The sequence below is a fragment of the Arachis duranensis genome, chromosome 9 (genome assembly GCF_000817695.3).
Source record: "Arachis duranensis cultivar V14167 chromosome 9, aradu.V14167.gnm2.J7QH, whole genome shotgun sequence".
NCBI classification, from domain to species: Eukaryota; Viridiplantae; Streptophyta; class Magnoliopsida; order Fabales; family Fabaceae; genus Arachis; species Arachis duranensis.
The window spans coordinates 82,564,974-82,591,231 of NC_029780.3; the positions used below are offsets into that span (position 1 = coordinate 82,564,974).

The 26,258-nt window shown below is 37.5% G+C and overlaps 2 protein-coding genes across 2 annotated transcripts; one reads left to right on the top strand and one right to left on the bottom strand.

Annotated features, from left to right (window-relative positions):
- The first annotated feature begins 3,785 nt into the window (after positions 1-3,785).
- LOC107466729 (uncharacterized) lies at positions 3,786-8,468 on the top strand. Its single transcript, XM_016085739.1, has 2 exons — positions 3,786-4,214; positions 8,247-8,468. The coding sequence occupies exons 1-2, from the start codon at positions 3,786-3,788 to the stop codon at positions 8,466-8,468; spliced, it is 651 nt and encodes a 216-aa protein (XP_015941225.1).
- Positions 8,469-22,961: 14,493 nt separating this feature from the next.
- LOC107466728 (mannose-specific lectin alpha chain-like) lies at positions 22,962-23,992 on the bottom strand. Its single transcript, XM_016085738.3, has one exon. It carries the CDS (start codon positions 23,934-23,936, stop codon positions 23,232-23,234), a length of 705 nt encoding a protein of 234 aa, XP_015941224.1. The 5' UTR covers positions 23,937-23,992; the 3' UTR covers positions 22,962-23,231.
- Between the last annotated feature and the right edge of the window lie 2,266 nt (positions 23,993-26,258).

The following is a 26,258-nucleotide window of genomic DNA, read 5'->3' on the forward strand; positions in this document are numbered from 1 at the left end:
TCCTTTCTCTGCTATGTATCTGTCGAGTTTTCCTTCTCTGGCTAGCTTTTCTATAACATTCTTTAGGTCGTGGCAGTCGTTAGTAGAATGACCGTAGAGCTTGTGATATTCACAGTATTCGGACCGATCTCTCCCCACTCTCTTGTGTTTTAGCGGTCGAGGTGGTGGGATCTATTCGGTGTGGCATACTTCTCTGTAGATGTCTACCAAGGAGACTCGGAGGGGGTGTAACTGTGGTACTTCCGTGGCTTGTCCGAGTTGGTTTCTTCTTTCTTCCTTTGTTCCCGATCTCGATCTCGGAGTGGGTAGGTCGATTCCTTCCTAGAAGAGACTCTTAGCTGGGAGGTTTCCTCCCTGTTGAAACTAAATAGTGCTTTTTTAATAGGAAACTGTGTTGCAAAAGAGGAACTTGGATTCCTTTAGGGAGGTTCCTACCATTAGTTATGTAGGGCTATATCCTCACTTCGATGATGATTCTAGATTTTTTGACAAGATAGTAGCTTTCATGCAAAAATCGGTAAGTCAATGCGCTAGTTGAACAAAAACTGTATGGTTCTTGTATGAGCTAATTCTTGCAAGTTGATGTTTTGGTTTAAGTGCTTACAACCCCGTGTTTTTTACTTGGATGTTGCTTATGATAGGCACTAGGATGTTCCCGTTCATTGACAATTGGATGGTTCTGTATATGTCTTAGTTTTCATGTCGTAGGCACTTGAATTTGCGTGTACTTAATTGAGATGTGATTGGCTTTCGTTTCATTAGATGTTTCGCAACACGTTACATGTTTTAGGAATTTCGCAACTATCTGTATTTAGTGACTAACTTGATCATGTAACTTCTTTGATCTTTCTATTTCCATCGCAGTGGTTTGACCCAGTCTGTATCAATCATCATTGGTGGCTGTATGCCTTTGAGATTGCTCAGAAAAGACTGTGGGTGCTGGATAGTATGTATTCAGGAGAGCATAATAATGAAAGATTAAAAGTACATGCTTATGCGGTAAGTATATGTCAACCAATTAGTTCACCGACATCCTTAGTAGTTGAAAATGTGTCATTGCTAACGTGTTGCTACTTTCCAGGGGAGAATCATTGAAGACACGGGAAAAGTTTCTATGCTCGAATATGAGCCCACGGAGAACGACCTACCTCGTTTCTATCCCAGCGTCTGAAAACAACATCACTGGTCAGTTAAAATGACACCTAACAATACTCTTAATAGCACTTCACTTGATAATGATAATGTTCCGGGGGTTACCTGAAACGTGTAGCTCGGTCGTCTTCGGAGAGGCCCGAGGTGGGGGTCAGGGACCCGAGCTTGATATGTGGAGTGGTTGGTGGTTGTACCTGCAATGACACTCCGATGCTTAAGTTAGCATGGGTTCAAGCAGATATGTGTAGAGTGTGGAATGTATGTCATACCTGGGTGTTCCAGTGTATTTATAGTAGTTGGCCGTGATCTTCCCTGGATAAGATATTCTTATCTTATCTTATCTTTTTGGGAGTTTTATCTCTATCTTTGCGGAACCGCCTTTCCTAGGCTTTTTCGGCCTTTAGGTTTTGGGCTGCGTTCCTTTTGATGGGCCTTTTTAGCTTTGTTGTCCGAGGTCCGACCTCAGGCGTGGGCCTTGGGACGAGGTCGGACCTTTCATGGATTTTGCCGATTTGGAGGAGCCCGGTCCGGGTATGAACAGGTTTCATGGGAACCTTGGGAAAGAAAACATGAAACCATGCTTGAAATCCCTTCTCACACTTAAGTAGAATATGGGTTTTGGTGTTTGGATACGTGACATATAATCCTCCCTCTACCTGGACCTATAAGGGTGTGTGGTATAATCAGGGACCAAGCATGTCTCTCTTCATGAGCAATTAGACCAAGGAATTGGCTATTGATCAAGATCTGAGAGATTGAGTCACCAAGGGATTGGGGCTCAATCAATCATGATTGCCAATAGGTCAATAAGTTACATGATTGAAGAGGATATAAACTAGATTTAATCCAAAGAGACAACATCTCCCAATCTCAATGAACTTCCCCATTCTTATCTATCCATTTCTTTACTACTTAATTTTACATTCAGCAAATCCCCACTCCCATTTACATTCAAGTCATTTATGATTCAGCACTTTACATTTTTGCAATTTATGTTTCTACACTTTATAGCCTTTCTTTATATTCTAGTCATTTACATTTATGTCATTTACAATTCTGCACTTCACAATCTTATTGATCCGCTTGACTAATTCATCAATCAATTAAATCTGCTTGAATTTGCCAATCTCTGTAGATATGATCCCACTCCACTGTGGGTTATTACTTGGCGATAATTTTGGTGCGCTTGCCAAAAGAACTAATTCACTAATTTTTGAAATGGGTAGTGAATTCTGGTCATCACTAGCTAAGTTCTTTCCTCCTCAAAAGATGAGCAAGATTAGAGTGAAATTTCAAACTTTCAGACAAAGAGAAGGTGAATCTATCTATGAAGCTTGGAAAAGATACAAGTAACTAATCAGGAGATGTCCTCCTGACATGCTCTCAGAGTGGTCCATCGTAGGCGTGTTCTATAATGGCTTGTCTGAGATGTCTAAAATTTCATTGGACAGCTCTGTAAGTGGATCTCTCCACTTAAAGAAAATGCCTGCAAAAGCAAGAGAGCTCATTGAGATGGTTGCAAACAACCAATTCATGTACACCTCTGAGAGGAATCCTGTAAATCATGGTACCTCTAAGAAGAAAGGAGTTCATGAAGTTGAGACTTTGAGTGCCATCCTAGCTCATAACAAGATCCTGACCCAACAGGTCAACATGATCTCTCAATATCTCACTGGGATGCAAACTGCATCTGGCAGTGCCCAAGAAGCTTCTTTTGCAGAAAAAGCTTATGATCCTGATCAACCCACCATGGAGGAGGTGAATTACATGGGAGAATCCTATGGAAACACTTACAATCCTTCATGGAGGAATCATCCTAACCTCTCATGGAAGGATCAATAGAAACCTCAGCATGGTTTCAATCAAGGTGGTAGGAACCAGAATATGTTCACCAATAGGCCACCATTCCCATCTTCTCAAGGGAATAGGGAGACCTCTAAGTAGAGCCTTTCTGACTTAGCCACTCTAGTCTCCAGCCTCACAAAGACCACCCATAAATTTCCAATAATACTGAGGTTAATCTTAGAGAAGAGTGCAAGGCCATAACCATGGAGGCTGTGGCCAAATTAGAGGAGAATGGGAAGGCATTGAACACCAGTAAAGAAGCCTTCACTGGGCGTTCAACAGCCCACAATGCTAGAGAGAATGGCGTTTAACGCCAATCAGGGTGGACAACAAGGGTGTTCAACGCCCAATAAGCTGACAGAGCTGGAGTTGAATGCCAGTCAAAGCACATCCATGGAGTTGAAAGCTTAAAGCTCACTCAAGAACCCTTTAGCCCAGAACCAAAGGAAACCATAAAGGCCATTGAGGTTCCTTTGAATGCACTTCTGCAGTGCATCTGTTCTGATGACTACTCATCCTTAAGTGAGGATGAAGACACTAGGGAAGAGCAAGTTGCTCATTTCCTAGGAGCTCTAATGAAGCCGAACGCCAAGTTATTTGATATAAAGCCTCTGGAGGAAGAACCTCCACTGCTTACCAAAGAACTCCATGCTTTGGTTCCGTAAGAGCTACCTCGGAAGCTTCCAGACCCTGGACACTTTTTGATTCCTTGCACAATAGGCACTATGACCTTTGAAAAGGCTTTGTGTGACCTAGAGTGAAGTATTACCCTCATACCACTTTCTGTAATGGAGAATCTGGGAATCCTTGAGGTACAAGTTGCACACATCTCATTAGAGATGGCAGACAAGACCATGAAGAAGCCATATGGCTTAGTGGAGGATGTTTTGGTCAAGGTTAAAAACCACTACATCCTTGCAAACTTCATAGTCTTGGACATTGGAGAGGATGAGGATGACTGTGTCATCATTCAAAGATCATTCTTAGCTACTGCAAAAGCCTTGATTAATGTAGCTAAGGGAGAAATGGTTTTCCAATTAAGAGAGGACTACATCTTATTCAAGATATCCAATCCTAATTTTCCCTCTAATAAGAAAGAGATAATTGTGCAACACCTAGTGTGCCAACCCTCTCTTTCTATGCAGAGCTCTGCAGAGCCCCAGACATCAATTCTAAGTCTGGTATTGGGCAGCCCTCAACAAGCTCTAAGCACAAAGGTACTAAAAAGAAAGTACCTAAAGGCTGGAGGGACAAGAAAGTTCCTACTGAAGGCCTCTCACCGGGCATGAGAGTTGTCTTCACTAAGAAGCCAGCCTTACCACACACAGTGAGTTGTGTCCTATCTCTAAAGCATGTAGAGCTCATTCATGAGAGGACAGGCAGAAAGTTCACTGCCAGGGGTAAAATCTGAGCCCTTACTCACCTCCGTAAGGAGACTAAAGGTCAAGCTAGTGACTTTAAAAAAGTGCTTGTTGGGAGGCAACCCAACTTTACTCAACCATTTATTTTCATTTTGTTTTTTCTTTCAGATGTTAGAGTCATGATCATATGCCCTAATCTCGAGACAGAATTCACAGCAGTAAAAATGGAACACTCCGGTAAGAGTGTTAAAAGTTGAACGCCAGCCAGGGTATCTCTATTGGGCGTTCAACGCCCCAAGAGGGGAGCATTATTGGTGTTGAATGCCTGCCAGGTAGCAGACTCTAGGCATTCAAATGCCAGTGCAGAGAAGAAGGGAATCTAAATTTCCTAGCTTCTCAGGACTAGTAGGTCCCACGGAAGCTCCACCTACCCCACTTTCTTCTTCCCCATTGATATATTTGCTCGAGGATGAGCAAAACTCTTAAGTTTGGTATTATAAAAGCTTTGGTTTGTGACTTCTACCACTCTTAAGTATAGAAGAAGAGGATGGAGCAAACTAGAAAGCGTGCACATGAGCCTATGCAGCAGCCTTAACAAAGACAAAGGAGTGACGTTGAAGAGATCAAGCATCACATTGGATCCTCAAAGAGGAGCACTAGCCACCATTATTCAGGTGGATTCGTTCTCTTTTACTCCTTTCTTGTTATTTTTTTCTGTTTTGTCTGTTTAATTGTTTGTTCTTTTGTTCTAGTTGCATGATCATTTGCATTTGATGTCTTGAAATTGTAAAATATTCCATATATCTCTCACCTTGCTTAAATGAAAATTTTTATTAAAAAGAACTGAGAGATGCATGAATTTAAAGTTTAAAATTAGATTAGTTTAATTAGTTTGATGTGGTGTTATTTGCTTTTGGTTTCTGAATGTATGATTAAATAGTGTATATTTGAACTTGAAATTTATGAATGTTGGCTCTTGAAAGAATGATGGTGATAGTGAAATATTATTGATAATCTGGAAAATCTAAAAATTGATTCTTGAAGCAAGAGAAAGCAGCAAAAAGAAAAAAGAAAAAGCTTACATGCTAAAAAAAAGTGGCAAAAAAATAAATAAAAAGAGTGTGCTTAAGAACTCTGGACACCTCTATCTAGGGACTCTAGCAAATTTATTATATCTTAATTTTCTTTTCTATCCTACTATGTTTTTAGTCGCTTGGGGACAAGCAACGGTTTAAGTTTGGTGTTGTGATGAGCGGATATTTTATACACTTTTTGACATCATTTTCATATAGTTTTTAGTAGTTTTTATTTAGTTTTTATTAAGTTTTTATAGGTTTTAGTGTTAAATTCACATTTTTGGATTCTACTATGAGATTTTATGTTTTTGGACAATTTCAGGTATTTTCTGGCTGAAATTGGAAAGCTGGAGTAGAAGTCTAATTCAGAGATAGAGAAAGCACTGCAGATGCTGTCCAAATCTGACCTTCCTACAATTGGAAGAACTTTTCTAAAGCTACAGAAGTCTAAATGGAGCGGTCTGAATGGCTATGGAAAGCTGACTTTCAGAGCTGTCCAGCAATATATAATATTCTATACTTTGCTTCGAATTAAAAGTCCCAAAACTGGCGTCCAACGCCAGCTTCCTGCCCCCTTTCGGGCATCCAACACCCAAAGAGCAGAGCCCATTGTCCAAAGGCCCAGAGAGGACCCCCTAGCTGGCATTCCACACCCAAGAGACCTCAATGTACATGGATCTCATCAAAGCTCATATCAAACACTCACCAAGTGGGTCCTAGAAGTAGATTTTAGCACTAAATAGATGGTTTTACCTTTACTAGTCATCTGTTTAGCATTTAAGGGATTAACTTCATGTAATTTAGAGTCTCTTGGACCTTTTTTCACACTCTTCGATTTAGGAGAGCATCATTCATGTTTTTCCATTGTTTTTACTTAAGTATGAGTTTTTAAACCTCCTAGGTTATGGGGAGGAGCCTTGCTGAGTCATATGAATCAATGAAAGTATTACTGTTTCTTCTTCGATTCGTGTTTGATGTATCTCTAAGATGTATATCCCAATCTTCATCATGATGTATAGGACGATAGGTTAAACTGGCTCTTTTCATCATATTAACACAAACATGCCTGATAAACACCCGTGTCTACTTGGGTTCGTGTGAGTACCTTGAAGAAAAGCATGAGCCAATAGCTATGGTTATACATCTCTCAGACAGTTAATCCACGATTTCGTTGGGGACTTCTCGAGACACCAATTCAGCCGATCTCCGGGGAGATTAGGGTCTCCGTGGTATAGTCTAGAATCCAAAGAAGCAACGTTCTCTGATCCGGAAGATTTGTCCTTGTCTGTGGTATTTTGAGTAGGATCGCCAAGAGAATAGACTGTTATGCGCTTCACTTTTTGTCAGATTGAGTAAACATGGCCAAAGGCGATGGCTGTGTTCAATCTGTAGCAGAAGAGATCAATGACCATGGGCAATGGCTTTAATCACTTACATCCTGCCATAGAAGAAGATCATTCACAAGCAAAAAAGACAATAGTACCAGAGTTACTTTAGAAAGACAAAGCAACTCAGACTCTCAACTCTATTCCTATCCCTGAAACACTTGTTTTACAAATACAAATTATGAATAGTTTCCTCTATCCAACAACCTTCTGAGTCTGCCTGACTAAGACCTACAAGACAACCATTACTTGCTTCAAGCCACAATCCTCATGGGATCAACCCTGACTCGCTTAGGTATTACTTGGACGACCCAGTGCACCTACTGGTACTGCTACTGTTGTACAAAAGAGTGTGGGTTTTACGTACATGCACACCAACTGGACATATAAGGCTTCAGACAAAAGCTTAATAAATCTCTTCATGATGCCAGGGGGAGGTACAAAGGGATGCTACGAAAATGCCCCCACTAAAATATTTTCAAAATGGGTGCAACTTGACATCTTCTATTATGGGCTAACAAATGTGGCTAGAATGTCTCTATATCACTCTATTGGTGGTTCTATACACATGAGAAAGACAATCGAGAAAGCTTAATAACTTATTGAGACAGTTGCCAGCAACTAGCACCTGTACTTAGCCGGTGAGACTTCAATAAAAGGAGAGGCCAAGGCAGTATCTTTTGAATTTAACCCTCTAGAACAAAATGGCCCATCAACTCAGAAGCTGTACTCCCAAGCAGGGGTGATCAGACACGTATAAGTGCTGAGAACACCCCTCCTAAGCGAGCCAGTAACCCCTCTTCAAGCACTATAAACACTCAGCCTACATCAACTAGAGTTGATTAGTACAAGACCAAGATGTCATTTCCTCAGAAGCTCTATCAAGCAGAAAAAGATAAATAGTTTGCCCACTTTGCAGACTATCTTGAGACATTAGAGATCAAGATCCCCTTTGCAGAGGCTCTTGAACAGATATTGTCTTATGCTAAGTTTATGAAGGACATCTTAAGTCGTAAGAAAGATTGGAGAGAGGAGTCTTCCTCACTAAAGAATGTAGTGCAGTAATCCAGAAGAGCTTACCAAAGAAGCTTCAGGATCTTGGGAGCTTGATGATACCATGCACCTTAAGGGATGCCTGCACAAGGATAGCCCTATGTGATCTTGGAGCAAGCATTAACTTGATGCCTGCATCATTGATAAAGAAGCTCTGGTTGACTCGAGAAGTCAAGCCAACCCACATATTTCTTCAGCTTGTTGATGGCTCTGTCAAATTTCCATCAGGAGTGGTGGAAGACATGATTGTCAGGGTTGGACAATTTGCTTTTCCCACAGACTTTGTGGTGTTAAAGATGGACGAGTACAAGAGTGCATCCCTCATTTTAGGAAGACCCTTCCTAGCTACATGACAGACCCTCATTGATGTTCAGAAATGGGAAGTAACCCTGAGAGTCAATGAGGATGACTTCGTGCTGAATGCTGTTAAAGCTATGCAGCATCCAGACACCCCAAAGGAGTGTATGAGCATTGATATCATTGATTCCCTAGTGGAAGAGGTGAACATAGTTAAGAGACTTGAAGAAAAGTTGGATGACATCTTTATGATGCCAAGCCTAACTTGGAGACGCCAGAAGAAAGGAAGGAGACCTTAAAAGCTCCTAAAGAAAAGGGTTAGCCTCCTAAACTCGAGCTCAAGCCGTTTCCATCATCCTTAAAATATGCATTTCTAGGAGATGGAGACACTTATCTTGTGATTATAAGCTCTGCTCTAGAACCACGGGAAGAAAAAGCACTGATCCAAGTGCTAAAGGTACACAGGACAGCTCTTAGGTGGACCATAAGTGACCTTAAGGGCATTAGTTCAACCCAATGCATGCACAAGATCCGGCTGGAAGATGATACCAAACCAGTGGTGCAGCCACAAAGGCAGTTGAATCCAGCCATGAAAGAAGTTGTGCAAAAAGAAGTCACAAAACTATGGAAGGTTGGGATTATTTATCCTGTTTCGAATAGCCCCTGGGTGAGCTTTGTCCAAGTTGTACCCAAGAAAGGAGGAATGACAGTGGTTCATAATGAAAAAATGAACTGATTCCCATAAGAACAGTTACATGGTGGCGTATGTGTATTGACTATAGGAGACTCTATAAAGCCACAAGAAAGGATCATTTTCCATTGTCATTCATAGACCAAATGCTGGAGAGACTGGCTGGTCATACATTCTACTACTTTCTGGATGGCTATTCAGGTTACAATAAAGTTGCAGTAGATCCTCAGGACCAAGAAAAAATAGCATTCACATGCCAATATGGAGTGTTTGCTCACAAAAGAATGCTATTTGGCCTATGCAATGCACCTGCAACATTTCAAAGGTGTATGCTCTCAATTTTCTCTGATATGGTAGAGAAGTTCCTTGAAGTATCCATGGACGACTTCTCTGTCTTTAGAGATTCATTTAACTCTTGCCTTGACCATCTGGCCCTAGTTCTGAAACAATGCCGAGAAACAAACTTGGTTTTAAACTGGGAAAAATGCCACTTTATGGTAACTGAAGGAATTGTTCTTGGACATCGGATTTCAAACAAGGGGATAGAGGTGGATCAAGCTAAGGTGGAAGTAATTGAGCGATTACCACCACCTAATAATGTTAAGGCCATCAGAAGTTTCCTGCGACATGCAGGATTTTACAAGAGGTTGATAATAGATTTTTCAAAAATTGCAAAGCCCCTGTGCAACCTATTGGCCACTAACACTCCATTTGTTTTTGGCGAAAAGTGTCTGCATGCCTTTGAAAATCTGACGGCAAAGCTTATCACTGCACCTATCATTCTGCACCCAACTGAAACTTACCATTCGAACTGATGTGTGATGCCAGTGACTATGCAATTGGTGCAATTCTGGGGCAGAGACATGATAAGCTCCTACACGTCATTTATTACGCCAGTCGTGTTCTAAATGATGTACATAAGAACTATACTACCACAAAGAAGAAATTACTTGCAGTGGTTTATGCCATTGACAAGTTCAGATCTTATTTAATAGGGTCTGAGGTCATTATCAACACAGACCATGCTGGACTCAAATATCTCCTCACCAAGCAGGATTCTAAGCCATGGCTGATAAGATAGGTGCTACTCCTACAAGAGTCTGATATTGAAATTATAGACAGAAAAGGATCAAAGAACCAAGTGGCTGACCACTTATCTCGAATTGAACCAGTAGCAGGGACTTCCCCTCCCTCTACTGAGGTATCCGTAACCTTCCCTGATGAGCAACTCTTTGCAATTTGGACAGCACCTTAGTTTTTAGATATTGTGAACTACAAAGCCATAAGGTTCATCCCCAAGGACTACAGTAGACAGCAAGCTTGTAAACTAATACATGATGCAATGTACTACTTGCGGGATAAACCATATCTCTTCAAGAGATGCTTGGATGGTATAATCCGCCGATGTGTATCTGAAGAGGAAGGATAGAAAATCCTATGGCATTGCCATGGGTTAGAATATGGAGGTCATTTTAGAGGTGAGCAAACAGCCACCAAGGTTCTTCAGAGTGGGTTTTACTGGCCAACAATCTCTAAGGATGCCCGAGAGTTTGTCCATAACTATGACAGTTGCCAACGGGCTGGCAATCTCCCTCATAGTCACAACTTGCCTCAACAAGGGATCCTGGAGATTGAGCTATTTGACGTGTCGATAATAGATTTCATGGGACCCATTATACCTTCATTTTCGAACACCTATATTCTGGTGGCAGTGAACTATGTGTCAAGTGGGATGAGGCAATCGCATCACCCACCAACGATGCCAAGGTAGTGATGAAGGCACTCACTTCTGTAATAGATAGCTTGACTCCATCCTATACTGTTATGGCGTTTACCATAGAGTAGCAATGCCATACCATCCACAGATAAATTGGTAAGCTGAGGTCTCCAGCAGATAACTAAAAAGAATCCTGGAAAGAATCGTGAGCACCTCTAGAAAGGATTGGGCAAAGAAATTTGATGATGCTCTCGGAGCATACAGAATAGCTTTCAAAACCCCTATAGGAACATCGCCATATCAATTAGTTTATGGAAAGGCATGTCATATGCCGGTGGAACTAGAACACAAAGCCTATTGGGCAACCAGATTCCTTAACCTCGATGCTAAGGCAGCAGGAGAAAAAAGGTTACTCCAGCTGAATGAGTTGGATAAGTTTTATTGTAAATGGACAGAGAGTCAAGCATTACCTTGGGAATAACATTGAGCAAGAAGGCTCTGCACTGCTACTGAAATGAGTACAGTAAAGTCCAACTAATGACAGTAAAGAAGCGTTTGTTGGGAGGCAACCCAATGATTAGTAGAATATTATCATTTTCTATTCCTTTATTTATTCTCATTCAATTTCATTTCCCTTTAAGTTTTAATTGATTTTCATGATACTCTGCTTTCTAACATTTGTGATCATGTATACCTCTTAGAAATAAGACAGCAATATTCAGAATGGAAAACAGATCACCCTGGGGGAAGCCCCTTGCTGGTGTTGAACGCCAGACAAGGGGAAGGATGGGTGTTCAACGCCCAAGAGGGAGAAGCATTGCTAGCATTGAACGCCAAGGAAGGACCCCCTTGGGGCGTCCCACACCCTATTTAGAACAAGAATCTGGTCTTGAACACCTGCCAGGGAGCAATGGCTGGGCGTTCAACACCCAAAAGGGAATTGAAAGCTGGCGTTGAACGCTAGCCAGGGTGCATTAGTTGGGTGTTCAACGCCCTAAAAGGGATGAAATGCTGGCATTGAATGCCAGCCAGGGAGTAATGGTTGGGCGTTCAACGCCCATGAGATGCACGATCTTGGTGTTGAACACCAGAATTGGGGTATTCTGCAAGTTCAACGCCCCTATCAGGATAGGGAGGTTTGACCTTTTCAAATCATATCTTTTCCAAATCTTATATTTTCCAAAGTCAACTAATTTTGATTCAATTCTTTTTAAAAATCATCTTTTAAATTCAAATTATTTTCAATTCTAAAATCTGTTTAAATCTTTCTCAATTGCTTTTCAAATCTTTTTCCAAAATTCAAATCTTTTTCAGATCTTTTTCAAATCTTTTGTTAAACTTTTGAATCTTTTTCATATCTTTAATGCTTTAACAATTTTAAATCTTATCTTTCTTATCTTTTACCAAGGTTTAAACCATATCTTTACTATCTTTTATCTATTTAAATTTCAAAAACCACCCCCACCCTCCCTATATATACCATTCGTATCACACTAACTCCCTCATCCATCCTCCATTTGAATTCTTATCCTTCTCTTTGTCTCCCTCTTCTTCTTCTTTTTGCTCAAGGACGAGCAAAACTCTTAAGTTTGATGTGGAAAGAGCCTTGCTTTCTCCTTTAGTCGAACTCCATTGCTCTAAAGAGTGGGAAGACCTACTCTAAAAAGTAAGAAAGAAAACAACCTACCAACACCAATAGCTGTCATCAAACCTTACAGATTCTACACCAAGCATCATGAAGAACATTATTATAAAGTAATGCGTAAGAGGACAGTGATCCCGAAAACCAGATTCGAATTAAAAGAAGATGAGTACCCGGAGATCCAAGAGCAAATCCGAAGGAGAGGCTGGGAAACCTTGACCAACCTTATAACCAATGTTGGAATAGTAATGATCCATGAATTCTATGCAAATCTGTAGATGAAGAAAAGCAAAAGAAAGATAGACAAGGATTTCATACATTTCGTACCATGGTCCGAGGAAAGACTCTCTATTTTCATCTTAACAAAGTGAGAGAGATCTTTAAATTACCCCCACAAAGGGATAATCCAAAATCTTTTAATAGGAGGGTATAAGCCAATCCAAAGTTGGATCAGGTCCTAGGGGACGTATGTCTTCCTAGAGCTCAATGGATCAATGACACAAAAGGCAAACCAAACAAACTGAGAAGAGTGGACCTCAAACTAGTTGCTAGGATTGGCTGGACTTCATATGGCACTTCATACTCCCCACTAGCAATTGATCTGAAGTCACTATTAAAAGAGTTGTGATGATTCACTGCATTATGATGGAAAATGAGGTGGAAGTTCACCAATTGATTTCCATTGAACTGTGCAAATTTGTAAATAGGATGTCAACTCAAGCCAAATTGGCCTTTCCAAACCTCATCTATCTCTTATGTAATGAGGCTGGAGTCCTGATTAATAGAGACTCATGTATCCCAACAGACAACCTAATTACCAAGGAAGTGATGGAAAGTTCCAAAAGACCAGACAATCATCCCAAAAGGAAGACACCTGAACCTCTGCAAGAACAGAACAACCCTCCAATTGAATATTGGACTCAACTGGCAACTCTGTTGCATAATTGCAATCTACTCTGGGTCAATTAAGAGAGGGGCAAAAGGACCAATCTTGCATGCTTTGGAAACTGGTTAAGGAACAAGAGAAGTGGGGGCGTGAACTAGAAGAGATGAAGCGTCAGAAATTATCCCCTGAAGAGAATAATGACCACCATGACTAAGGTGGTTGAGTTTCATCCTATCCAAGTCTCATTCTAGTATTTTATTTTTATATCTTTTAATTTGAGATTGCATGATCACTATTAGGATTTTAAATTTTTATTTAGTTATTTTCCTTTTGTCAATTAGGCATAAAATATCCCTCTTATCATTCTATTGAACTTGAATAAAATTTTGATTTTTTTTAGAAGAAGTAAAGTTCAAGAAACTTGAGTTATATAGTAAGAATAGTCCAATTATTTGATGTGGTGGCCTTACTTTTACTTTCTGAAAGCATGAATCAATAGTGCATATTTGATGTTGAAGTTAAGTGTGTTGGCTCTTGAAAGAATGATGGAAAAGGAGAAGTATTATTGGCAATCTAAAAAAATCCAAACATTGATTCTTGAAGAAAGAAAAAGCAACAAAAAGAAAAGAAAGAAAAGGAGAAAGGAATTGCGAAAAAAAAGAGAGAAAAAGAAAAAGAAAGAAATAGAAAAATCCAATAGCTCTTTAAACCAAAAGGCAAGAGCAAGGATCCAAGGCTTTGAGCTTAAATGGTTAGGAGGGCCTAAAAGAAACAAAATCTTGGCCTAAAAAGTTCAAATGAGCTACTTCCCCTAACTAAATGCTTGTGGTGTGAAGGCGTCAAGTGAAAAGCTTGAGATTGAGCAGCTAAAGTCGTGATCCCAAAAGCAAAAGAGTGTGCCTAAGAACTCTGGACACCACTGGCTGGGAATTCTAGGAAAGCTAAATTACAATCCTAAGGGGTTCACCCAGTTACGTTCTGTGGCATTTATGTATCCAGTGGTAATACGGGAAAAAAATGCTTAAGGTCACGACCAGGGTAAAAAAGAAGCTGTGTTCAAGAATAAAAAAGAACTAACCTAAGAGATTCAATAATATCATCCGGATTATGAGTTTCTAAAGATGCCAATGCTTCTGAGGTTCAAAGGATAATGAGATGCCAAAATAGTTCAGAAGTAAATGGTTGTTAGCCCCGCTCATCAAGTGGAACTGAGCTTCATTGAAAACTCTGAGATTATTTGTATCCTACTCTTCTTTTTAATCCTAATTTGTTTTTGGTTGCTTGGGGACAAGCAACAATTTAAGTTTGGTGTTCTGATGAGCGGATATTTAATACGCTTTTTGGCATAATTTTATATTGTTTTAGTTATGTTTTGTTTAAGTTGTATTACATTTTCGTAGGTTTTAGTGCAAAATTCACATTTTTGGATTCTACTTTGAGTTGTTGTATTTTCTGATGATTTCAAGTAATTTCTGGCTGAAATTGAGGAGTTTTGGCAAAGTCCGATTCAAAGGCAAGGAAAGCGTAGCAGATGCTGTCAGATTTTGACCTCCATGCACTCAAACAAGCATTTCTAGAGCTACAGAGATTCAAATGCCGCGTTCTCAATGATGTTGGAAAGCTAACTTCCATAGCCTTCCAGCAATATATAATGGTCTATACTTTTGTTCGAAGTAACCTGCCCATATTGGGCATTGAACGCTAAGGAGCTACCCCCTTTCTGGCGTCAACGCCCCTAAGGAACCTAAGCCAGCGTTGAACGCCACATTCCACCCCCATTCCTGGCGTTCAATTCCACTAAGAGGCACAAGGAAGCACCAATCACCCCCCAATGGGTGTTCAACGCCCATTCCTCAAGTTGGATGCCAAGCCCAGCACAAGTACTCAACCAAAGTGGACCCAAGAGTGGACTTTCACTCCTTTAGTCTAGTCTATCATACTTTTGTACTTCTTAGTTATTAGGTTATTATATATAGAACAAAGATCACCACTGTTAGGGATCTTTGTCCCTTTTCACATTTTACTTTTACTTTCTATAAGCAATGAGTAACTAAACCTCCTAAGTTAGGGTTAGGAATTCTGCTAATTCTCATGGATTAATAATATTACTGTTTCTATTTCAATACACATTTGACTCCATTCTCTTGTGCATTTTTAGTCTTCATCTCATGAATTGAGGATGAACTGTGACATTCATCCATGTTCTACATGGGTTCCATGTGAGTCCTTACCCGGATAGCATTGAACCACAGCTAGAGAGTGCACTGCGGATTCTAAGAGCGTAGCTGGGCGACTTTGGATAAGTGATATAAACTCCCGTTGACCATGGTTTACTTAAGTCTCTATGGCGTCAAGGCTAGAGTCAAAGAAGTAGCATTCTCTGATCAGAAGATCCGACCTTATCTGTGGTGTTTTGTGTAGGATTGCGAAGGGGAGTGGATGCTTCGATCTTCACCTTCGGCTATAGTGAGGAGCCATGAGTTAACTTGATGAAAGGACATGAGTTGCTCGGATATGGTAGACTGCTATGGTGTAGAAGAGATTAACTTGATGAGAGGACATGAGATAATCACTTACGGCTGCCATTAAAAGAATCATTCGTTATTGAAGTAGACAGTAAGAAAAGTTAATCCAGAAAGAATACGCATCTGTGAAGCTTTAACTATATCTTTATCACTATCTTCACACCAATAGGGTATTTCATTCTTTACTATTTTTGTTTATGCTTTCAACAAACAACCATCTTTTCCAATAGCCTGACTAAGATTTACAAGATAGCCATTACTTGCTCAATCCGACAATCTATGTGGGATTCAACCCTCACTCACCTGAGGTATTACTTGGATGACCCGATGTACTTGTCAGTTCGTTTGTGCGGAGTTCAGTTTAACTCACCAATATTTCTGAGTTTATTCTATGTACTTTCGAGTTTGAAGTGTGTGCATTTCTGGCTGCACCTCTCCCTCAATCAACTTGGCAAGGTATGACTAACGCCCGTTCATCATTATGATGTTCTTCTTCTCGGGATTTTGAATTGGAAGTTATATGTCCATCCTCAGGATTATCTTCAACCATCATATGATCTTGATCTCAAGCTCCCCAGCAATGGTGCCAATGTCTTGAGGGTTACCTGAAACTGGATTGTTTTAGGCCTGAACATGAGGTCCAGACTCCTTTTGATGCAGAGTTCGACGTCTACTAGTGTTGAAGCGTAGCTGTCCGAGTTTCTCGTGAGGAAGGTAGGGGTGGTACCTGCAAGGGACTTCGATGCTTAAGTTAACAAGGATTTTAGGCAGTTTTTTAGTAGATTGGGTTTGAAGAATACCTGAGGATGTTAGGGTATTTATAAGTGTATATATAGAGTTGATAGCTACCTTTTAGAGTTGTTCCTCTTTTGATGGTAGCTAGTTACTCCATTTCAATAGGGAGTTTATTAAGATCTCATTTCTAGAAGAGTAGGAGAGATAATAAAAATCAGTTATTTATTTAGATAAGTAGAGATGGGTCTATTTTGTTACGACCGATCCTCATGAGATCGGATAAGTACCGTTCTATATGATGTCTATAAATTGAACTTTATCCATTGCTACGCAATGGGCCAAGATATAAACATATACCTTAATATTATAGTTTAAAGATGAACTTAATCGAAATTGAGGATAAAAATTACGTAAAAAAAGTACTATCAAGCATTGTCGTATATAGATTTTTATAAAGATCTTGTTGCCCTTGATCATTTGCCAATGCAGTTAACTAGAAATATATATTGAAAAAGTATTCTTACAATGGAAAAAATATTTTTATAGTATTTTTTTTTTATTTGGTGGTATCTAGTGAAAAAAGTATTCTTATATTTGAAATGAAAGAATTCAATTATAGATATTAAATTTAAATAAGTGATTAGGATTAGGTTACAAAAATTAAAAAGAGAATGTGTGTAATTAATGTGTTTAAAATTAGAGAGAGAATGTGTAATTAATCTCCTTGAAACTAGAGAAAGAGAGAATAATTAATTTTAAAGTATATTTATAATTTTAAATATTTTTAATTATATTATTTAAAATATAATTCAATATATGAGTTATGAAATATAATAATTTTACCTGTTAATAAAATAAGTTGATTGGCACAACAGAAAATTGCTTATTACAAATAGATTTACAAACAGATTTAGTCTCTTTTATTGACGGATTTTTAGTTATCCACGGATTTTGTCTCACTGTAAAAGCTTTCTCGGAAATTACTTATCGACAGTTTTTTTCATTACCGACAGAATTTTCCTCGGTAATAGTCTCCCACTCCAGCCACAAAACCGTTTGTTTTTCCGACAAATTTTCTGTCGGTAAATTACCGACAGATTTTTTTGTTGCTGACAGATTTTCCCTCGATAATCATCACTTCAATTTCGCTTTACCCGTCCGATTTTCTGACAAATTTTCCGTCGATAACTAGCGTTAGATTTTTCAACAGATTTTCCATCGGTAATTAAAACCTGGGAAAGCATTCTCAACTCTGAATACAGACGAAAAATTTATTTGTAAATCTGTCAATAAGGTAAAATAACATTTTTTTAGATTTTTCATTACAAAATAAATATAAATTTAAAGAAGTTCATCGTATTATCAAACTAAAAGAAAATTACTATAAACAAGCAAGTCAATATAATTCAAAACATAAACAAAGTATATTGATATATCAACTATAATAATAAGTAACAACTATACATCAACTATTATTCAAAACAAATACCACTGAAAAAAAAGAAAACCTGTAAAATCTGTGCTGTAGCATACACTAAAAGTGATATAAAACAATCTGCTCTTGTTGCTATCCACTATTAGAATTAAACTAAATATAGAGAGTATAATCTGCAAACAACATTGGTTTATAAGGAAATCTTGCCAAAGGAACAGTCTTACATGAGCATAGACTGGACATTAGTTGTTCAATTCTTCTAAGATCCATTCAATGTTTTCTCTTTCTCCTAGCGGCTTGTTTTGCTAAGACCTCTGGATTTCTTCTGCATGCCACAATATTTTTGGGGGAGTGAAGGAGTGATAACTACTGCAGAAAGCATAGAAAAACAAATAGAAACAACCGCGTAAGCCAAACAATTTTAAATTAAAAATCATAATCCATATGCAGGAGATAAACATATTATAAAAAGAGAAACAGTGACTCTTACTTCCAATACTCCTCCTTTTCTCCTTCACCTTCAGCACTTCAATTCCAAAAAATCAGTCAATATAAACTCTTATAAACAAGTCAATATATATTACTATCACTAAAGAGAGAATAAACCTCAATTCCAATGATTTTGACTCAAGGGCTTTCAGATCCTTAAGACTAAGTTTCACAGCACAAGGGAATGACTTGGCTAAAACAGAGACCTACAACACATTCCGAACAAGTCGCATCATTATGCGAGGCCAAAAGATTAGAAAGCACGAAATAAAAATTTTACAGATTTTACAACACAAGAATTGCACTAACTTGAACTCCAAACAAAAAGTTGAAGCAATTGGGAAAAAAATCTTTTAGCAAACACATAAATTAGTATAAAGGGAACCATACTGAGGGGACTAAGGAACCTGGAATATTAGCAACAGCAATGAATATATTGATTATAGAAGTGATAATGATAGATTTCTTTTATTTCTGAAAGTGAAACTCACACATATTGCAAAGAGGGAAGGCTAAAGAAACCAGCAGGTATTTGGCCATACAGGTTTTCCTCCTGCATCCATCTGTCATAAAACACAAGCAAAAACTGCATTCAAGTGTTAAAAATTGCACATTGATACAGAAGAGTGAAATAAGTAACAAAAAGAAAGACTTACAATATTTTTGAATTCTTCATAGTCAAAAGCCATTGTGTAAAATCTGTGCTATCAAAGGCATTGCTGCTCAGATCCCTTCAGCATAGATTTTAGAGAATTTCAGCATTGTATTACAAGAAACATTCAATTCATCCCAACACGAGTTTTCTCCATTCCTAGTAGGACTCGATAGGAACAAACTTGCTCACCATTCGACCAACTCAATGTTGATATGTTAAGAATCAATTTAAGTACATATAAAATATTACAAACCTAAAACTAAAACTAACTTACCTAAACTATCATGATCAATAATAATGCAGTTATGTAAAACCAAATGCTTGTCTACTTACAAGTATTTCATGGAGTTCATTCCAGTAAGATTTGGCAAGGGACCTTCTAGCTTATTGTTGCACAATATCCTGAAAAGCATAAAATAAAATAAAATAAAATCTTGTTAAGGAAATATTGAATTTCCAAGAGTGATACCAAAAAGTATGAGTGCTTACAAGTCTGCAACATTGATAAGGTTGTTGAGGCTCTGAGGCACCAATCCTTTTAATGTATTGTTTTCGAAGCATCTGTATCCATAAGACAAAAAAATATGAGCAAATTATACCAAATTAAATAAATTTGTTTGAGAATTTGATGTATATAATCACTCACATCAAAGTTAGATTCTGAACAAGTCCAATTGTATCTGAAATCTCACTGGTTAGTTGATTGTTATCAAGAATCTGGGAGTGAAAACATCAAGAAATTCTATTGTGAAGATGGTGACAGTGACGGCTCACTCGCCACCTGCGGTCACTCTCACTACATTCATTCTTCTAGACCTGGAAATCTAATATACTATGCTAAAGATCGATTTTTTCTACTTTGGTTTTTAATCAATATATATAATAGACATTGAAAGCATCCTAATTAGAATAGTATATTATATAGTATTCTAAAGCTAAAACAGTGACATTCCACTAGACACTAGTCGATAATAAATAACTCACTCCTGCATTTTATATATGCAACTTCTTTACACTTACATTGTGGTCGATACTCTATACATCCACTGAATTAAGATGCAACGACGCACATGAAAACTCCATTGGAATCAAGTGTAAACAATCATCTTAAACCCAAAGAAGAAGAGAAGAAAGAAGAAGACAGCTTGAGTCTTGCCATGGAAATGCTGGGTCTGAATGTGGTTCCACTGGCAATGAATTCAACTGTTGAAATTGGTGTGTTTGACACCATAGCCAAAGCTCATGAAGGAGCCATGCTCTCTGCAAAGAAAATTGCGTCTCAGATTAGGAGCAACAACCCAGAAGCACCTCATGGAAATATGCCAGCATCGTTTTCCCTTCTAGCAAGCTTGGCTAATAAGTTTGTAATAACATTGTTAGAAAAAGAAAGCCTAAATTATGAGCACATTGATCCTGATCTATACAAACATTAAACCAAGATTTAAGATAAGTTGATTCGAGTTAACATATCAAGTTCCGCCCCCTAGCATCTAGCCGAGAAATCGATAGTTTCTTTGACAGTCATTTCACCCAAATTTACATCATTTTGGCTGGTGTATGCTTAAGTCGAGAAAAATTATACTATACAATGACTGAAAAAACAAAACAAGGAACAAAAAAATAATCCGTACCGTAGCTGAGGATATTGAGTTGAATTTGAAAACTGAAATTGATGAATAAAAACTAGCCAGCAGTTTGTTCTTTATAACTATTTGTCAATGTCATCCTTCCCACCAAAGAGGTCATCTCGATCTTAACGCCATCAGAACCTGCTCCAAAATTCATCCACATTCCAATTTGACATATTTATACACAAACATATAGGAACTTGATAATGCTTAACCACTAGCAGTGATTAGATGTAAATAATAATGCTTAACCCCTAGTAATTAATTACTATTTACATTTATAATTATTCACATCACTTCCTGCTAGTTAGAAGTATAATTGATGAATACTCTTGATTAATTATGAGTCAGAAATAATCAATATATATAACAATGATTCAATCAAATATATAGTGACAACACATGTATTTATACATAAATATATAGTGACTGATTTTTTGTATGCATATAGCATTTTTTATGATAAAATTACAAGTATTTCGTGAAAAAAAAATTGTGCAGGCAAGTGAGAGAAGCAAAACAAAACAACTATAATTATAGTACCTTTAAGGCAAAACCAACCAAGATGATATAGCCAGCATTTATCATGAAAAGGTTGATATACTACAGGGCCTATGTGAGAGAATATGCTTTTCTACCTGAATTAATGAATGAATGAATGAAAATAAGAATTATGCTACTAGCATGGAAAAAAATAAAGTACAGAAAAAATATTTTTCACATACCATAGATAAAGCCAGCTAAATCTCTGTATCTAATATGCCTTGTTCCACCAAATTCATGGAGCTTAGCAAGAAAAGCATTGGCATATTGGGAAATTGCAGTTGCAAGAATCAAACCCAGCACACCACCTATCTTAAATCCAATGCTCGCTCAACGTGATCAATAGACAACGGTTTCTTAATCAGATGATGTGTTGCAGATTTGACTTGATATTCAACAACCCTGTCAATCAACAATTATATCATAAAGTTATACACTAGTATCACGTGAATCACATGAATCATACAAAATATTGCATTTAGGTAAAAAAAGCTTCCGATTGCAGAAAAAAGTTCATCAAAATCAGAGTAAACCCACAGATTTCAAAGCACAAAAGCATAGTATGATAAACCTAGCTAAAACTAGCACAGAAAAATTGAACCCTAAGGTTTATCACAAAGAATAGAATCACAAAATCAGGATATATATACCTGAAATTCGAGATGGTTACGAGAAGAACTGAGAGAGCAAGTTGTTTAGATTAGATGGAAGAGGCGCTAGATGGAGCAGATGCGATGAGAGCGGCGACGGAGAGAGCTTTGCGAAGATGGGAGTAGACACGACGAGATCGGCGGCAGAGGGAGCTCATGTGACGCAAGGGATGACAGGGAGAGATCGTGCGATGCAAGCAATGGCGGCAGCGGCAGCGGCAGAAGCATCTCATTCGACGGAGAGAAGAAGCATATGTGCGACGGATAGAGGAAGAAGCATATAAAGGTAGGAGTTGGCAGCTGTGTTTATTTGTGAATGGAGCTAGAGAGAGAGGGGGTATATTAGGTTTAAGTTAATATTTTCTAACAGAATATTTTAAATTACAGACAGATTTTCTGTCTATTACATTTTAATAAAATGCAGCATTTTATTCATTTAATTATAGATGAATTTTCAGTCAGTAACCATTTCCCACAAAAAAAAAATTTAATTTTTCCGACAGAATTATTGACGGATTCTCTTTTCCGTCCGTAATTTATGCTAATTCATTTTTTTATTTCCAACAAAAAATTGCTCGCAAATTCAGCCTGTATTTCTGTGGGATAAAATTCGTCGGTAATATCCGTCTGTAATAATTAATTCTCTAGTAGTGTGGTCCATAAGTAAATATTATAAATAAATAATATAAGTAAATATAATTTTATTACATAAATTAGTTTTGATTTAATAAAAAAATAAAATGAGAGTTTTTTCATCCAATAAAATTATTTTCATTGACTATGTGTAGAGTTATCAATAAAAATAAGAACAAATATTTTTTAATTATATTTTAATAATATAATTAAAAATATATATATTTCTAAAATTATCTGATTTTTTTATTTATTCTTGTAAAATTGTTGTTGGATTAGTCATAATTGACAAAGTGCGGAGGCTGAGCCAAATAACGACGACAATGACGATGCAGATATGAGGGTCGGGGAGAAGGAGAGTGAGGGCATTGCGATCGTCTTTTTTTTTAATATGTACTTTGAATTAGGGTAAAAGATGAAATTAGGTTTAGGTTTGAGTTATTCTAGTGAAATATTTTTTGTTGCAGTGGATTTTTGGGTCCAGTCCAATAAGAGTTGATAGGAGTTGGCTAGATCCCTGTTGATTATCTAACGGGCCGGGATTGTAAACCAAATTGGAGATGTAAAAGCAAACGCAAAGAAAAGCAAGCATATATCATTGAAGACAACAAACTAAACACAAACAAAGAAACATGGATGAAACGCACACTGAAGAGACCAATAACAACAGTGGACTACCCTTGCCATATTCGTAGTGGCATATCACTTACTCAGATGAAGTGAAGACTAGTAGGTTTGTCCTTATTGACTCAAATTAAAATAAAAAACACAATACGATCTGACGACAAGATAGGAAGAGGTTCGCCTTATTCAATATTCATCATTGTTCCTCTTCAGTTGGACTTGAAGGTCCAAGATAAAATCTCGGTATTTTGCGAGAATTGCCCAGTAGAAGCAGATAGCCCTACCACAACCTTTTCAGGAAGTATAGTGCTCAAGTCGATGTCGTAAGTAAGAGTGTCGGGTTGGTTGTCGAGATATGTAGAAACACTGACAGTTATCCTCTTAAGGGCAGAGTTATATGTTATCTTTGCAGTGGTTACGGCTCCATCATGCCAGTTCCAATAACCAATAGCTGATGACCTGATAGAGTTGATGTTAACTCCGATATGGGGATAATTGGGATCTCCAATCTCGAAATTGGAAAAGGTATCAAATTCAATAGCAACAATCTTGTCAGATGCATCATTAAAGAGGCCGAGAAACTTTCCAGAAGATTCAGGTGGAATTTCAGTGCCGGCATTAGTAATGAAGAAGGCAAGACCGTCACCAGGTCCGGGAGCAAATTCGCTATTGTAGGGTTTTGAGATGCGAAAGATGAAAGTGGTTTCAAAGCCTGCTCGGAAGCCACTGTGGTCGTAGAGGTGCATAGTGTTGGAGAATAAAATTCGGCCAACTCTATTTCCTAGTGGATTGCCATCGCTGTCCAAGTTGGTGAGTCGAATGACATTATGATCGGTAATGGTTGCATCTCCTTGGAATATGATATCCTTGGAGTTATTAGGGACAAATTTGTTCAAGTTAAAGGAGACACCCATGGCTATGGATTTGTGGTTTTTGGAAATGAAATGAGATGTGAGTGATAAATGTGAGTTTGAGTTGGGATGCCAAGCCTAACGTAGCAGCTCGGTATTTATAGTTTCATATGCATGGCCTCTAACAACCATTAACACTACGTCACGTCCATACGGTATCATATATGGTGTCATCCTTTAGCCTCATCACCTACCATAAATAATGCTTCTACATAAAATACACGTTATTCAAACTCAATAATTTATTTTTTATATACTGCAACGTAGGTGTCAAATTATAAACGATTACATTCTAAGAGCCCTTAAACTAGATTTATTATAATAAGACCGTCCTAATATAGTCTCCAATTTTATTTATGTAGCTACATAGTACATAACACATGAAAATTTTCTACATTACAAATTATTTTTATTATTTTCACTGTGACTTGCATTCATGATGACACACGTTATATGAATATATTTATTGCAAATAATTTTAGAGAAATAAAAAAAGTTAAAATTTATCTTATTTAACACTTATTAATTATTGTATAATTAATAAATACTAAATAAACAACTTCTGACTGTTTTTGACTAATTTTTTTTATTATTAATCATTTCTAATAAATTAGCAACATATATTAATCCTATGGGTTCCAACCATCCTCCGCGTGGAATTTTTCTTTAATTTATCCCTTCTTCATCTAAGTCTATATGAGCATTTATATGTTGCATGACGAGAGAAGATAATTAATAAGAAATGATAAAAACAAATTTCAAAACTAGTATTTAATTTATATTCATAATAATATCACGGGATTATTTAACTTGGTTGTTCATTTCTTTGGTTATTATTATTATTTCTCTTAAAAGTTATTTTGAACATTGAATATTATTTAATGCAACATAAAAAAACATGTCTTGTTTTAAAATTTATTTTGATATAAAATATTTTGTACTTTTAAATTACCGAAATAAAATCATGAATTTATTTTCTTTTAAATCATGTTTAGAGAAATAATCTTTAAACCAAATATATTATTTATATGAAAATTAATCACAAATCATTAGTTAATAGCAAACAAGTATTTCCCAAATTAGGATATAAAGCACAACATGAAATAAAAAAGAAAGAAAAGAAAATCAACTTGTCATAAAATTTTAATTATAATTTTGATTATTTATACGTGTATGCAATGTGGTGGGCACAAGCAGATGGATTATTTAGATTCTATTTATATTTAATTATTATGTCAAAATTGGTATTACTTCGGAGATTTTTTTATAGTTATATATTAGACATGATAATCTAGTATATACAAACTTATATTTTAGGCATTTTAATTAAGTAGTGGGGAGAGAGAGGGAAACTTTTTTTTATAAGTATATTAGACATGATAATCTAGTACAAGCTCATATTTTAGACATTTTAATTTGGTAGTGGTTAATGTGTGTGTGAGTGTGTATATGTGTGAGAGAGGGGGCGGGAGTAAATTCTAAAAATGGTTTTTTAGATTGGGCTCGAACATTAATGTTTTTCTTCAGTTTTCAATTGTTCTAAATGTATGATGAGCGGATAATTTATACGCTTTTTGGCATTGTTTTTAGATAGTTTTTAGTAAGTTTAAGCTACTTTTAGGGATGTTTTCATTAGTTTTTATGTTAAATTCATATTTCTGGACTTTACTATGAGTTTGTGTGGTTTTCTATGATTTCAGGTAATTTCTGGCTGAAATTGAGGGATTTGAGCAAAACTCTAGGAGGCTGACAAAGGACTGCTGATGCTGTTGGAATCTGACCTCCCTGCACTCAAAATGGATTTTCTGGAGCTACAGAATTCCAAATGGCGCGCTCTCAACGGCGTTGGAAAGTAGACATCCATAGCTTTCCAGCAATATATAATAGTCCATACTTTATTCGGAAATTGATGACGTAACTTGGCGTTGAACGCCAAGTACATGCTGCTGTCTGGAGTTAAACGCCAGAAACACGTCATGATCCGGAGTTGAACGCCCAAAATACGTTATAACTTGGCGTTCAACTCCAAGAAAAGTCTCAGCTCGTGGATAGATCAAGCTCAGCCCAAACATACACCAAGTGGGCCCCGGAAGTGGATTTATGCATCAATTACTTACCCATGTAAACCCTAGTAGCTAGTTTAGTATAAATAAGACTTTTTACTAGTGTATTAGTCATCTTTTGACCATTCGATCTTTTGACCATTCGGTCTTCTGATCACGTTTTAGGGGGCTGGCCATTCGGCCATGCCTGAACCTTTTGCTTATGTATTTTCAACAGTGGAGTTTCTGCACACCATAGATTAAGGGTGTGGAGCTCTGCTGC

Coding starts and splice junctions, on each gene's coding strand:
- LOC107466729 (XM_016085739.1), top strand. CDS start 3,786: ATGGAGAATCTGGGAATCCTTGAGGTACAAGTTGCACACATCTCATTA. Junction 4,215..8,246: donor AACAAGCTCTAAGCACAAAG/GTACTAAAAAGA, acceptor ATTGATGTTCAG/AAATGGGAAGTAACCCTGAG.
- LOC107466728 (XM_016085738.3), bottom strand. CDS start 23,936: ATGGGTGTCTCCTTTAACTTGAACAAATTTGTCCCTAATAACTCCAAG.